The sequence below is a fragment of the Pagrus pagrus genome (assembly GCF_965226575.1).
Source record: "Pagrus pagrus genome assembly, chromosome: 17".
Taxonomy (NCBI): Eukaryota; Metazoa; Chordata; class Actinopteri; order Spariformes; family Sparidae; genus Pagrus; species Pagrus pagrus.
In genome coordinates this window covers 18,581,417-18,595,945 of record NC_140201.1, presented here as the reverse complement: position 1 = coordinate 18,595,945, position 14,529 = coordinate 18,581,417, and the positions used below count along the sequence as shown (strand labels likewise).

The following is a 14,529-nucleotide window of genomic DNA, read 5'->3' as shown; positions in this document are numbered from 1 at the left end:
GGCACAGCAGACGGCACACACAAAGTTTATGTATTGGTAGGAACCTGAGTAGTGATACAAATCAGAGTGTAGAGTCAGGCATATACCTCCAGAAGGCAGCGTAGATTAGCAGCAGGATGAGCAGAGCGGTGCAGGAGACCCCACAGCCCACCATGAGGGGCACAGAGGGCATGCTGGCAGGACCCATGTCCTGAAAGAGAGTAAAGAAGGAAGGGAAGAAGAAGGGCAGAGAGGAGAATGTGATAGTTAATAATTACAGCAAGTAATGATCCTAAAGTTGCGTGACAAAATCTAATGCTAACAAGTTACCTATAATTTTATTATACCAGAGGACTACATCACTGTGAAATGTCAGTTAGGGCATCATCAGCGTCTGTCATGTGATTTTTAGATCCGGCCACCAGAGAAACCTACCCACTAGAAAAAACCTGAATAAGCTGTTTGCCACAAATGTATCTGAAGCTATAGTTTCTGCCAAGAACATGTAAAAGCATTAAACAGGCGATTGGCTCTGCGACCCCTGCTGTACAGATCTTTACATGGTTCGTACAATCCTTGCCTTTGAAGGAGGTCAGCGTGCATTTATACGGTAACTATAGCGCTATTACAGAGCTACCAATTAGCTCACAGAAACTTCGGACCTCCTACTCTCCTCCTTTTCTTCGCTTTATGGCAAAATTGCCTGGTAACCACAGAAATGAAATCCTATAGCATGACTTTACTAAATGACGACATTGTTAAACTTCCTGAACAAAAAAATTCCACCCCTATCAAACTGTGAGTAATGGGTTTGAAGCTGGTTCCTGACAGGTTTCAAACAAGCCAGCTCAGAGCTACATACATAAAATAGAAATAGAGAGAATGACAACTGACTGGAATAAATCCTGTTGGATTCGTTGCCTGTGCAGATCAAAGTCATTGTTGGCACATTCCCTGCTCGGCACTTACAGTATCTATTAACTCTTGCACTTCCTCAGTTGTAATCCCTGCGGTAGCCCCTTTTAATTACAGCCCGCCGATTACAATTACCTTTAATTAAAATTACAAAAGTCTGTTAGATGAAGCTGGATAATAACACATAATTACACTGTTCTGAAAGTTGTAGCGCTCGAAGTAATGTTGACCACTTCGATGTCACCTACGTCACTCCTCCAGCATCACCTACAGTCTTTGTGATTAGAATTATAGTTTAAACGTACTGTTATGTACAAAGTCCTATCCAGGCAACAACTGCCAAGGTAGTGCATGCACACCGGGGGAGTGGATGTGCACCCATTTACCCTCATAGTAGAATTTCACATGTACAAGGGTAAAAGCACTAGACCGTAGCGCATAATTAAACGATTTAGGGCAGGATGTACAGTCCACCTCTGCTTTGCCTCTCTCTCTCGAGGTGAAGGATGAAGAACAGACAAATGGAGCCGCGTGGAGAGCGTGCACCCCGCGGCGTCCCAAATGGACTTAATGTTTAGCCTGCTTTTAAGTCCTCAATCACACAATTTACCTCAATTTACCTCCTAGAGTGGTTGGCCTTCCCTTCTCATTCCAAAGATTCATCGCCCGCTGCACATGCTGTCTTTTTTTTTACCGCGTGTAAAGTACATGCTCGCACACAGAGGCACGTCCGGGCAGATGTGCCAAGTGATTGAAAGTCGGCGCTTAAAGCCGTGTGAATGTGAGTGTTGTCTATTCAAGATGATCTGAAAGGCAGAGGAGGAAAGCGAGAGAGAGGACTTCGGAAAGTAAGAAAGAATGCAAACTGAAAAAGAAAGAGTAGGAGAGAGATTCAGAGAGAGAGATGCAGTGGGAAGAGTTAAGGAAGAAAAAGCAAAGAGTAGGATGAAGGAGAAAGATAGGCAGAGAAGAAAACGAGCCAGAGTCAAAGCTTCCCTTTTAGTGGTTTCCCCTAGCCCGTCAAACGGTGCCAATTTCTTCAGAGGAAAGCGGAATAGGGTGGAATACCAATACGAGCGCACTCACACAAACACACTGAGAGGAGAGCGGAGGTGAAACATAATCAAAACCGCCTCATAAGAAAGGAGAGACCCGCAAAAATAAAGAGAAAGAGGTGATATGACAAGCGTCTGCTTCAGAGAAAAAAAAACAGAAGGCCTAGGAGGAGCGCGAGAGACAAGAGAGACTCCGTGTTTGATAATGTATAGAGAGGAAGGTCGGAGGATACACAGGCACTTGTGTCTTTCTGAGATGTGACAGATCAAACATGGAGGTCGCACGGGGAACGACAAGCACACCCTCCCGCACGCAAACTCACGCGAGCCGATTGAATTTCCTCCCCTCTCTGTCTCTTTTACTTTGTCTTAAATTAGACACCACCAGACAAGTAATGGAATAAATTACACTCTTACTTGTAATTTACTCAATATACATCCACAAATTGTCCCTCAGCTCTTCATTGTGTCAATTTGTCTAACAGTGTTTTCTTAATTGCTGCGTTTAGGTTATGCGCGCATGATGAGATTAAGCGTCTAATTTCATAACGTGGAGGGATGCTACGGAGGAGGAAATGAAAAACAAAAAAGGAAAAAAAAAAAAAAAGGAAACACCCACACAAACACCGGCACGAACACACACGCACGCACACACACATGCAACACATTAGGCCTGCGGCTACAGTGTCACATAAATGCCCTGCTCTAAATAGATAGAGTGATATTATGATCCAGTTGGAGGGTGTGTGTGCTCGTGTTGAGTATGTGTGTGAGGAGAGAGAAAAAGCACAGAGAGAGGCTACAGATTAGAAAGAGTGTGCTGAGGCTCTGCTGTATACGGCCAGGCTCCCCTGGGCAGCTTGGCTACCATGTGATGGAGAAGATAGCTATTTTCAGCTCAGGAAGTTTAACCTACTTATCTCTTCTCACTGACACTCCTCCTCCTTCCACTCCTACCTATCCGGCTACCTCCCTCCCTTTTCCTCCCACTCTGTGTCTCCCACTTCTTTCCCCACTTCCTCCCTACCTTTACTGCTTACTCATTCTTCAGCAGTGGGTCTCTCTCGTCCCCTTTTTTCACTCCGTACCCTCACTAGGTCTTTTCCATTAACTCTTCCATCCTCTTCTCTTTTGAAATGTGGAGTTTGATTAAATATGCGTCTGTTGATTCATGAGCACTCCACTCATATATTGTGGTGTATTTTCAGCATCGTTGCCAGATGTAAACCAATTATCGTATTTGTACGATCATTTTGTGTTCTGTACAGTGTACAAACATAATGACAAAATTGCCATAATTTACTATAATTTGATCATTTTGTGATGCTAACATTAGTAGTTGTTTTTTGTCTACATTTCAGTTCATTTCCTGGTAAGATCAGGATAGCAAAATGTTTGCCCTACGTCTCAAGCAACCTCTTTCTTTTTAGGATTGATTGATGTGGGTATGTAGATGTGTCAAAAATATTGTTTAAAGACATGTTCTGTAAAATTACACACACATTATGACTTGTGTATGATAATTTTCCCCAAAATACGCTAATTGTAAGCCTCTTGTTGAGTGTAACACTTCCTATCGGGTAACACTTGTAGTGTGTCTCATACAGTAGTCCAATAAAGGCTGTAAAAATGCTATGTCTTGTGACATCCTGTAAAAAGTACTTATATATATACTATACTTTTTACAGCAAAAGATGGTGTCTGACTGGTATGGAACTGATTCATATTGTGTGAAGGTTCGATTGATCAACTTGGGCCACTTTGTACAGACTACCTCCAAGCTAGCAGCTCTGTGAGGCTGAGCTTAGGCATATCGGTGCTTTAAGCTTTATGCTAACATCTGCGTGCTAGCATGGTCACAATGACATTCAGATGTTAAGCAGATCTAATGCATTTCGTTTTCACCGTCTTAGTTTGGCACGTGAGCCTGCTAACATTGATGCTAATACTAAACAGAAAGCACTGATGAAGCTGATGGGGTTGCCATTTATATTGCAGCTGTCTGGTCATGCTAAAGTACTGGACAAATTAGAAACTACTTAAAGCTGGTATAATCAATATATTGTATATTAACATTTCTCATATGACCACCTGTATGTCAAAGGATCTGCACGACAAACACTACAGGTAGCTTAATTATCACTCTATTTTGGAGTTCCTCTCAGCTCTACGGAGGGTTGCACCCCATTATTGTGGTTTTGCAGCCCACAGCTTTACTGCTTTGGTTCACTCTCACTGCTCTCATCGCTGCTGTTTATGGACACAGCAAGCAGCTGTTTGTTGGAGAAGCTCTGAAAAAAACTCAACGGTATGCCACCTGTGCAGCACCAAACAGCAGACAGAGAAGGTGAGCAAGTAGCTACCGGAGCCAGATTTGGTTGGTGTAGACCAAAGCTAACAGAAAGGCAACAATTAGACCTATATACATCAGCTGCAAGAAACAAAGCTATGAATAAAAGCTAATATCGCTTTATACCCGCTAAATATGTGAATAATAAAATGTAAGCTGACACAACTGTCGCATCAGCTTAACTTCCAGTAAGTGTTGTGTTTGCAGCTCGAACGCGAAGGCCTGTCAAAGTGGCATGATTGTGATGCATCTATCCACACCGACCTCTTCCCTCAGAGGTTTTGTGCAAAATGTGTGTCTAATAACATCACGTTACTTCCGCTTTTGCTTTTAAAAGAGAACACTCATAAATTGCACAACCACAACAGGTCCTCGTCAGAGAAAGGTAAACACTCTCGGTCGTTTCAGGCATGAACGATAAATTTGGCGTTTTTCTGCTGTTTGTATTTTGTCCTTGTATTTATGGTAAGTAATCATCACTCGTGTAGTATGGCATTATTTTCCAGTGTATATCTCATCGTCAAATGTTGGCTGTAAAAATGCCATGCACCCTTATAAAATGCTGAATAAGTCTTGTGCTAGTACACACTGGTACACACAAGCCGACTATGCCAGTGCAGAGATGTAAAACTCCGTATCTTGCTAATCCAGCATTCCTGCTATTCAGTTGCCTGTTTTGCTGTCATGGCACTACATAAATATTGCCTGCGATGTGTTTCAACTGAATCAATCCAGCAGACCCCCGGGGGTTCAACTTGACAGACTCCAGTGTCAGTGGCCTCATGACAAACCATAAGTCTCCTGTCAGTGTGTTGCAACCTAGGAGGGCTGACATAGTGACTTTAGATGTAAAGCCATCATATCAAGTGCTGGCCTTGTAGTCTGTTATTTTTTACTTACTATTGTACATATATACTGTATATATATATGTACAACTACAAGGGATCAAGCATCAAGGTATACTACAGTTTTATAGCTAATTAGTGAGTAAATCCGTCCTCACTACACCCACTCTCAGTCATTATGCATCTTGAGGCATAGAAGCTGAATCACGACACCTGTTTACTCTCTCATCATCTCCCTTGTCACTAACTCACCTTCAATTAATGTGACAAGAGGCTCAAGGATTCTAATGCAATTCCACGCAGAGTCCCTCATACATTTTTAGCAACGCTCATCTTTTAATTACGGTTGACAAGTGCACGATATTTGCATACTGTAACCTTGTAGTCCTGCTTCGTCTCGGGCTGGCCTTGTTTGCTTTCTCAACATCGTCTCCAGTTGAGTTGTAATAAGTTAAAAAATGAATTGCCATCATCCCTGCTGTCCTTCCATGGGCATTTTAGCCATTAACGGTCTAAATAATAGACTCGGCTGTGATATTTTTCTGTTCTGATTAGATATCTGTGAGTCATTAATGATGGCAAAGGGGAACACACGATTCTTCTCAATTAGATCCAATCATATCGTGAGAACAATCGGGCCAAAAGCAGGTAAAAGAGACATCCTTCACGGCAGAAGTGAGATCACTTTGCATATATTTCTTCTGAGAGAATTGTGTTGATGCAATAATTGGCTTATAAATGAGCTACGGGAACACAGAACACGAACCCTGTCTTCTCCGTGCCTGCTAGCCGATGTGTGTGCTGTTTGTGTACTCATCCACACTGACTGGATCAAGGTCTCAGGTGTTGTTTGAACCACTGACCTTTTCACTCTCGCGTGCCTGGTTACCTGCTTAGGCGAGCGCAAGCTGTGAATCCAACTGTAGCTATGAAAAACAAGTTTGGGAGAGGCACTCAAACTGTAATCAATTTCCGTGTCAACTCCGAGAGCAACCTTATGTGCTGACAAAACTGCAGCGGAGAGGTATAACTCACGTGATTAACTCGAGGCGCAAAATGTTAAACTGACTTTTATAAAGCCAATACCTCCTTCAGCTCCAAATCCCATGATCCCACTGTGAAGGCAATGAGTCCAGACATATCTGAAGGGGGTTTGTATTCCCACTGCAGTCATTCTGGGAATTAAGTGGCTTGGTTTATTGTATGGCTTCATGACCTCACTCAATCAACTCCCTCTCTCTCCTCTGTTTCTCTAAAGCAGCAACCTCTGTCTTGTGTCTGATAGGGAAGGTCTCTCTGTAGATATACATGTACACACACACACACACACACACACACACACACACACACACACACTCACACACACAGCGGTATACTCACCCATACACACACGGAAATCTCAGAGGCTATAGAAAGTAAACAGGATTAACTGGCTATCCCTCGCTCCACTGTAAACGGCCTGTAATGGCAGCACTGCTTCTAAATCCCTCCATCTCTTTCTCTCCCCCCTCCCTCCCTCCCTTTTCTATTAAACATGGAGGTTAATCCTCAACCCCCCTTGTCCCTAGCGCCGTGGCCCAGGATAAGCTGTCAGAGCTGGGCTGCTGATACTCAGCTCTGCTCCAACAGCCACACAGCCTGGACACAGTGTATGAATGTGTGTACGGGTGTCTACATGTGCATTTTTGGGCGGCGTGTTTGTGTGTGTGAGGGTGCATAAAAGTGTGATACCTAGTTGTCTGTGTTTGCATGTCTGGGTTCGTGTGAGTCAGTTTTTTATGTGTTGCCAAATTCAATCTGCCGCCCCCCCTCGCCTTCCATACAATCCAATCTCCACTGGAATAAAAAGCTAACTCTGGAGGGCCCTGAAGCGACAAAGTGCACTCAGCACTGGCCACAACAGCTCCTGACTGAGAGCCATGGACACAAATACACTGACCCATACCTTCCGGTCCTCAGCACCGGGTTTAATGGTGGTACCCGGGGCTGAACGATGAATCATTAACGACTAACACACCCTTCACAGATATAACAAATGTCACTAAAGTCAATGCCTTTTTCCCTCCTAGTCCTCTTTCACTCAACTCGGCCGACCTGCTAGCTGTGGCGGGGGAAAAGTCAATAGTGCTAGTTGGAAGAGGAGTCACATGAAGCAGAAATACTGTAGCGGCTGGAGTGACCCATTGAGCTTACAGGTCACAGCCACAGTGATTTTCCATATAATGGGAATTAATGTTTGCCCGGATCCTGTAATAGCTTTCAGACCCTTGTGAAGTAATTCAAAATGGGGGGGGGACAAAATAATGAATACCTGCAGTTACTCACCTGAAGGCCATTGCCTCATTTTGACCCTCTTTACACAGAAAGAAAGGGAGGGGAGTGAACCAGGGGAGGAGGAGAAGCCAACGAGTAACTCATACGATACAAGCACACTGAGTATTTGAGGTTTCAGAAGCAAGGTGCAACATCAAGTCTGGACTGCTGGATAACTGGATCGATCCAAGTGAAGGATCAAGGCAGTCACTTGGCTGATGGCCTGATGTGATCCCGTTTTTTGAAAATTCAGTCGTACAGTACATCTCTGCTCTGTGAACTGTTCAACACCATTCAAGTCCTTTCTGTTTCACAAGGACTCAGACACTGTAAAATGTTCCCGTTTAAAAATATAATTCTTTATGTCGTTCTGAAAAGGTTACAGCGTTTTAAGCTCAATTTGTTGCGAGTCCTTGAAACCAGCTACAATTTCTTTGCACTCAACACCTGAGCCCTGTTGCATAAAACCTGTGCTTAGGCTGTCCTCTAATTTTCATCCAAGCATGCCTTAGAAAAAAATTAACTGCATAAAATCCCTATAAGGATGTCCTTTGGACGTCGTAAGGGAAACACCTTTAAATCCTACTTAAATATCCCCTTGCGCTTTGCAAGAAGGTCCTTAATAACCATGTCGTCTGAAAACCCAAACGGGTCTCTTGTAAGTGAAATAATCTGTGGAACATAAGACAATGGCTAAAGGCAGGGGAAACCCACAGACGGCTATAAGTGATGTGAAACTTGTTGTAGAGTATACGAGCCAAACGTTAACGTAACTCTTAATGTTAGCCACGTTGTTTCATTGAACGGCTTCTGTCAACTCCTGTCGACATCCTCATCGCTTCAGCTATGATTTGGTTCACGGCAAAATGTCTCGCATTGATTTTGTCAGCCACCTCTCACCACATCTTCTGCTTTTGTGTATTTTTCATGGCTGGGATTTAATTTACTTTGTAGCATGTACTTCCACCAACTTCGAGGACAAACAACATTCTCATCTTCTGTCCATTTTTGTCTCCCCCTTTCTTTTTTATTCTCTTTGTTGAAACTAAGGCTGTTAAGTAACGTTAACGTTAATGATGTGAACGAAGCATAACCTTTGTTACTTGAAGTGTACATGTGCTGTATTATGACAGTAACCAATGTGAAAGCCTTAGTCCAACACTTAGGAAAGGAGACAACCTGAGAGGTATTATGCAACACTCCTGAATGAAACCCCTGAGCTCATGATTGCAAAAAGGACAAACTTAAGTTTGAAATTTAAGGTAGTTGTAATTGACATGCAGGATTTGCATGTGGATATTCTTGTGCTTTGCACGCTGCCTGTTCAAGTACTTCCAAACCAATCAAAGGGAACTTTGAGACAATACTAAAAGAAAACAAGCACATGAAGAAAGACTGGCTCCTGTGAAGTGAGTGGAGCTATTTCTGGTGCCCTTGCCTCTGAAAGTGGAACTCTCATTCATTCTCTCTAGACAATGTTAATGGCTTACCCCTTTTCCACTGGTCAAAAAATCCCAATGTGGGAATGGGAATGTGTAAGCTCTGCATCTACACTCGGGTCAATTGACTCTGCAGTAGACCCAGGTTTTTATCACCTCGGCTCAGCTTTGATCTAAACATAAGACCAATGTGAACACGCTAAATTCCTCCGCGCGAAGATGATGACGCGTTATCAACATCTGGTGGTGGCACGTAAATAAAGAAGGAATTTGGCGTGCATCTATCCAAGGATGTTTTGTTACTGGACACAGTGTTGGAGGTGAAGCCCTGTTCATTCCTATGAAAGCTGCTCAGTGGTGTTTTGAAGCCAAAAAAGCTCGACTTCCCAACTATGGAAATACATGGATTGCTGACTGAGCCGGCTTACTTTCGATTTAGTGCCCGGCTTATTTGAAGGGGGATAAAATAAGACGATAACTAAGACTCCTAAGTTGCAAAACATAATTGTTGAGGGAAACTGATAAAACCATCTGCAGCTTCAATGGCTTCACTTTGGAAATCTGAATAAAATTGGCAACTATGATGCCACGTTTTGTTACTAGCTGCAAGATGGAAACATTCTACATTTGTTACAGCTCTAATTTATCATGTCTGCGTTCTTCTAAATAGCAATGGCAGCTGAGGCTCATGGTTACTGTAGTTTGTAGAGCCGTGGATGGTGGTTTCAGAGAAGGACAACCAAATGTAAGTTGTACTACTGTACATGTTCCACAAGAAAGGAGGGAATATACGTTTTAACACAACAAATCTTATTAGAGCTATGGGATATTTAATTGTAGTTGCTCACTACATCTGAGCCTTTTTTACCCACAAATGTCGATAAACTGCAAGTAAAAAAAAGTGAAATGATCAAATCTCATATCATGAATCTATAAGAGACACCTGTCCACCTGACAAAAGCATAAACAGGCATGCAGAGGACTTAACACAACAAGCTGTAAGATAACCAAGCCATAGTACACCTCTCTGAAATGTCTCTTTTCAAATGTGATGCAGAGTGTGAGGGACATTCTTCAACAATAATGTGTTCTGAAACACCAAAGTGTAACATCACAGTAGCAGTGAGTGCTGTATGGAGGCAATGTCTTACAATGAAAAGGTTACACAGGGATAGATGTCCAAATAAGCCCCGGAGCTCTTTATCTCAGCGACACTGGTTGCTAATGCATTATTACTTAGAGCAGACAACATCTCCTCTCCATCGCTCTGTCTCTCTCACTCTCCCTCTCTGTTAGTTCTGCCTGCCAGCTGAGACCAGACTGCCTTTTCTGTTTCGTTGAACATTTCCTTCCCAAAATCCTCCATTCGTCACAATCACTTTCCATTTCTGAAACACCTGGACTTCCCCCCTCAAGTGCTTACTAAGGATCTGCTTTGCTGGCTCCATTTTCTAACCCTTGCCATTAAGAGAGAGACAATTTCAAGAGATCTCCCATAGACTCTTTGTGTTAGAACAAATGTAACTGAACTCTGTCTCCTTTTCACTCCCTGATTATCTAATGTAGCCACTATCCTTGTGGGCATTAGGGGTGAGCAAGCATGGAGCCAAAGCTAAAGGGAACATTTTGTGACAAAGAGCTGTTGCGTAAAGTGAGAACAACCGAAAGTGTCAACAAGGTGAAAAGGAGGGTGACAAAAGTTGGGGGCGAAGAAGGACAAGCGGGTAAGATGAAGAAGGAAGGTGTGACATAAATGGGGTAGCGATATGGTGCAATTAAAAAATGGATGAAGAGGGCGGCCATGACAGGACATTGAACTAACAGCTGTCTGCTCTTTGTGTTGTCCGTTAGCGCAGTACAGGAGTATGGGTCAACGTACCGGAAGAGACATTACGCTGAACTGCTCCAAAGCCTTCTTTAATCATGTCAAACACACACTTCAAGCCACACGTACTATTTATAGAAGCGCAGGTTACATGCTGCAGGCAAAATCACACACAGACACAATAAAAATCTTCCTCTCGACGCCTCCTCTCTCTCCCAGTAGCTCGCTGAACAACCTAGGTTTAAGCCCAAATCACGCAGAGAGTGATGGCCGGGCAACATATAATTTGACACACTGATCATGACATGGTAGAAAATTGCTCATTCTGCACCCCTTTTCTTCTTATCAATAGCTTTGTTCATCCACATCTTTCTACAAAGACAAATAATGAGAGCTTTAACAGCCTGAAGTCTTTTCCAATAACATCCAACTGAACAGGGACGCCATCGGAATTCATGCCACGGTTACTCATCAGCTCACTGACCTGGCCCCTGGTAGTAGTTTCCTCGTTAGCCCCCCAAGTCCCACAGAGTGCATCAGGCTGTGCATTAGTGACTCACCGGGTCTTTAGCTTGCTGCGCTAACACGGCGTAGGTGGATATCCTGCTGCACAGGCATTTGGTGTGGACAGTGGTTGACACGAGCGTTTGGCAGCCTTCTGTGCCCCAGTTTTCCGCGCCAGCTTCCCTGGAGGTGGGGAGAAGCACAGGGGACACAAGCAGTGACTGTGAGACAAACAGACACCAACAAAACTGTCACATGACTACACATGCCTATAGGAAGTTCCAACTCAAAGAGGAGGGGAGTTGAAAGAGGGACAGAAAGTTTCAGAGGGGAGACTCTCACCACTGTCAAGTTCACCAAGTTCAACCATTCACTCTATAGGTTTAATATGCAGTGATTACCACTCACGCACATTGACAGGCTCTTTTACCCTGCTGGCATTAGAAGCCAATGTCACCCCACTTGTTCTGGAGTCCGTGTTTAGCAGCCTAAATGCTTTCTTTCTCATCTTTGTTCTTTCTTTTCTTCTTTGTGTTCTATCACTCTTTTCTTGGAAGAATACCCTGAGAGACCTGAAGCCTCGAGGACAAATGAAAAGGGTTTGCATCAGCTAACAGTTAACAAAGACCAGTGCGGCTTAAACGGTGGATGGGGATTATTCAGCACTAAATGGTCATTGGCTTTGACACGCAACACGTTTCCACGGATCGGAGTGCCCAGAATCTCATACAATAGGGCTTTCACTATATACTGCCCTACATCTTTCTCCTCTTCCCCTCTGCACTTCCCTTTAAATGCCCTCAATAGAAGGTTGAGCGTGGCCGTCGATCAATGGGATTCTAACTGAGCTAATTACCGTGGCAGCTCACACTACACATTAACCTCATGTTTAACCCTGGATATACCTCTATTCTAGCCACCAGAGACAGGTGGAAACATTATAGACGACAGGAGAGCAGCTACAGACATCTTCTGATGGGGTCCAGAAGGTCGACTTCATGACTGATGGGTAAAGAAGCAGCAGGAAAATATACTTCTCAGAAAAGCTGTACAATCCAACATGAAGGCAATTTTGGGATATTTCACATGAGGGATTTTTCTTAATTTCTTTTTTTCTTGTGAGTTAACTTAATAATTAAGTAGTCATGACATCCAGGAAATGATAGGAATGTGCAAATCAGGATTTAGCAACATTTTAATAAAGACATGATGTTATTTGTAGGTTGTTTGGTCAACCTGTTTTTTGAGTGGAAACTCTTCAGCTCTTTTGTTGTTTTTTTATGAAATACTTGATACATGAAGTGATGTTTTCAGGGCTCTTTCTTTTTCTATAAAAAACGTGGTTTGGAAGGTCTGAATAGAGCTCATCCGAAAAATATCTTTCAAAAATGTAACCTTTTCAGTTGGAAAAAAAACATTTTTTGTCAGGAATGAGGCATTTTAACTTGGTTGAAAAACTCTTGTTTGCTTTCAGTTCAATGCCCTTAGTCCAAATGAATGGAAGAAAAAAACAGTCACGGCACTATTGCTGCATAATTGCATTAGCTGCTGCTCTTTGTACATGGGAAAATGGGGACCTCCAGGAAAAACTTTGCTTTAAGGTAATGAAAACCCGTGTGGTGACTGTGGTGTGTGTAGAAGGAGAACCATGATAGACTTGATCCTTCTCATGTCATCAAACGGCCAGCGATAATTAAGAATCATATTTATGCTGAGGACAAGAACATTTGTTGAGAAACAAAAAAAGTTATTTGTTAATGTGTTTTCATAGACAGAAAAGATGAAGTGTAATCATACTGCAGACAGCACGGTGTGCACTATTCTCCCACCATTAATGCTTTAGTAGAGACGAAATTACCTCCTCTGCAGCTAATAGCAATGATTACCCTCAATAGAGGATGGAGAGAAAATGTAATAAAGTGTTGGTTATGCACAGGCTTCAACACATGAGGATTTGCATAAGACTTGTAATCTTGAAATCACTCGATAAAATGAAAATATATGGAATTTGGCTGGCCATATTGTAAATCTGAACATCCTGTACATCTCGAGGGAAGGCTTTGGTGGCAGTTCCACTTTATGAGAAGAGATAAGCTCGCTTGTTGCTTGTTGTATTTATCTTAAGGGACATTTTGGATGTTACCTTGCCCTTAGAGAAATAACAGATAGTTTAACGTCTAAAAGGATGAATTCCAAGATACCCTTCTTCTATGAATAACCTAAACGTAATAAAAACTCCTTGAGATACTCTATGTCAGGGGCACTCAGGCATCTACCTATTATGTGCACCTGTAATACGGGAGACCATACAGGTAAAAATATCACGTATTATGGCATTTTTCATCATTATCATGCATCAAATCAGGCATAAAACATAGGCTCAACAAATACATTTATGTAATTGAGGCCTTTCCTTGCAAATGTTTATTTGTTCTGACTATAATCTATGGTGTATGCTGTGCAAACATACCATGCTCATCTCACACACTGTGTTGGGTCAATATAGCACAGATTCAACACGTTCAACTTTACCCATTTTTGTCCCGGTGTTGGTTTTATTTTTACATAATTGTTGGGTTACTCGATCAAAAAAAAAATTGGATAGTACTCATTGTACCCATTGGTACAGGGTAAAATGAACCTAGTATTGTGTCGGTGCCATATAGACCCCACACGCTGTCAATTTCCCAGTATTTTTAAGTGTGCACAAAGCACTTCCTTTTTGTAAACCAGTAAAATACAAACAAGCTAAAATGTATTTCAAGCTTTTGCAGCTTTTGTGCTTTTACTTTGAAGGTTAGACGCAGAACCAGCATATCTTGTTTTGATATCGCTTGCCAACTAAGCACAGTCGAGCAAATTGAATGAACGTCATATATGTTGAATCATATTGGCATCTTGACTGAACATTTCAAAACATAAAAAAGCAGCCGTCTGCTGTCAATGAAATAAAAGCTTAATAATACACAAACCACCCATCAATGACAGCATGTTAACCACGGCGCAGTACAATACATCACTCAAGACTAAATATGCTTCTGCTGTGACAGGCCTCTCAAACATGATCAGTGCGACACTAAATGACAAGAATATATCACCATCAATTCTCAAACGTATATATCTGAAAGCACGCACATATTCACCCAGACACGCACACGTTTCCACTCAATTCATAATGTCAGTAATGAGATGTGAGTACAATTCCCCGATGATCATCATCTGCACAGTGACAAAGACTTCAAAGACTGAAGATCGGAAAACGAGTCACAGCGGTGAAGCCTAGAGACAGCTTGACAGGTAGCAA

At 42.5% G+C, this 14,529-nt stretch overlaps 1 protein-coding gene across 16 annotated transcripts in view; it reads right to left on the bottom strand.

The window, feature by feature from the left end:
- Positions 1-14,529, bottom strand: part of adgrb2 (adhesion G protein-coupled receptor B2) — a 222,335-nt gene that overhangs the window by 48,100 nt on the left and 159,706 nt on the right. For all 16 annotated transcript variants that reach the window (XM_084379370.1, XM_084379369.1, XM_084379373.1 and 13 more), the window contains exons 16-17: positions 11,282-11,408; positions 87-190 (exon numbers count right to left, since the gene is read on the bottom strand). In XM_084379370.1, the coding sequence (XP_084235496.1) occupies positions 87-190; positions 11,282-11,408 (231 nt within the window). The remainder of the gene's footprint in view (positions 1-86; positions 191-11,281; positions 11,409-14,529) is intronic.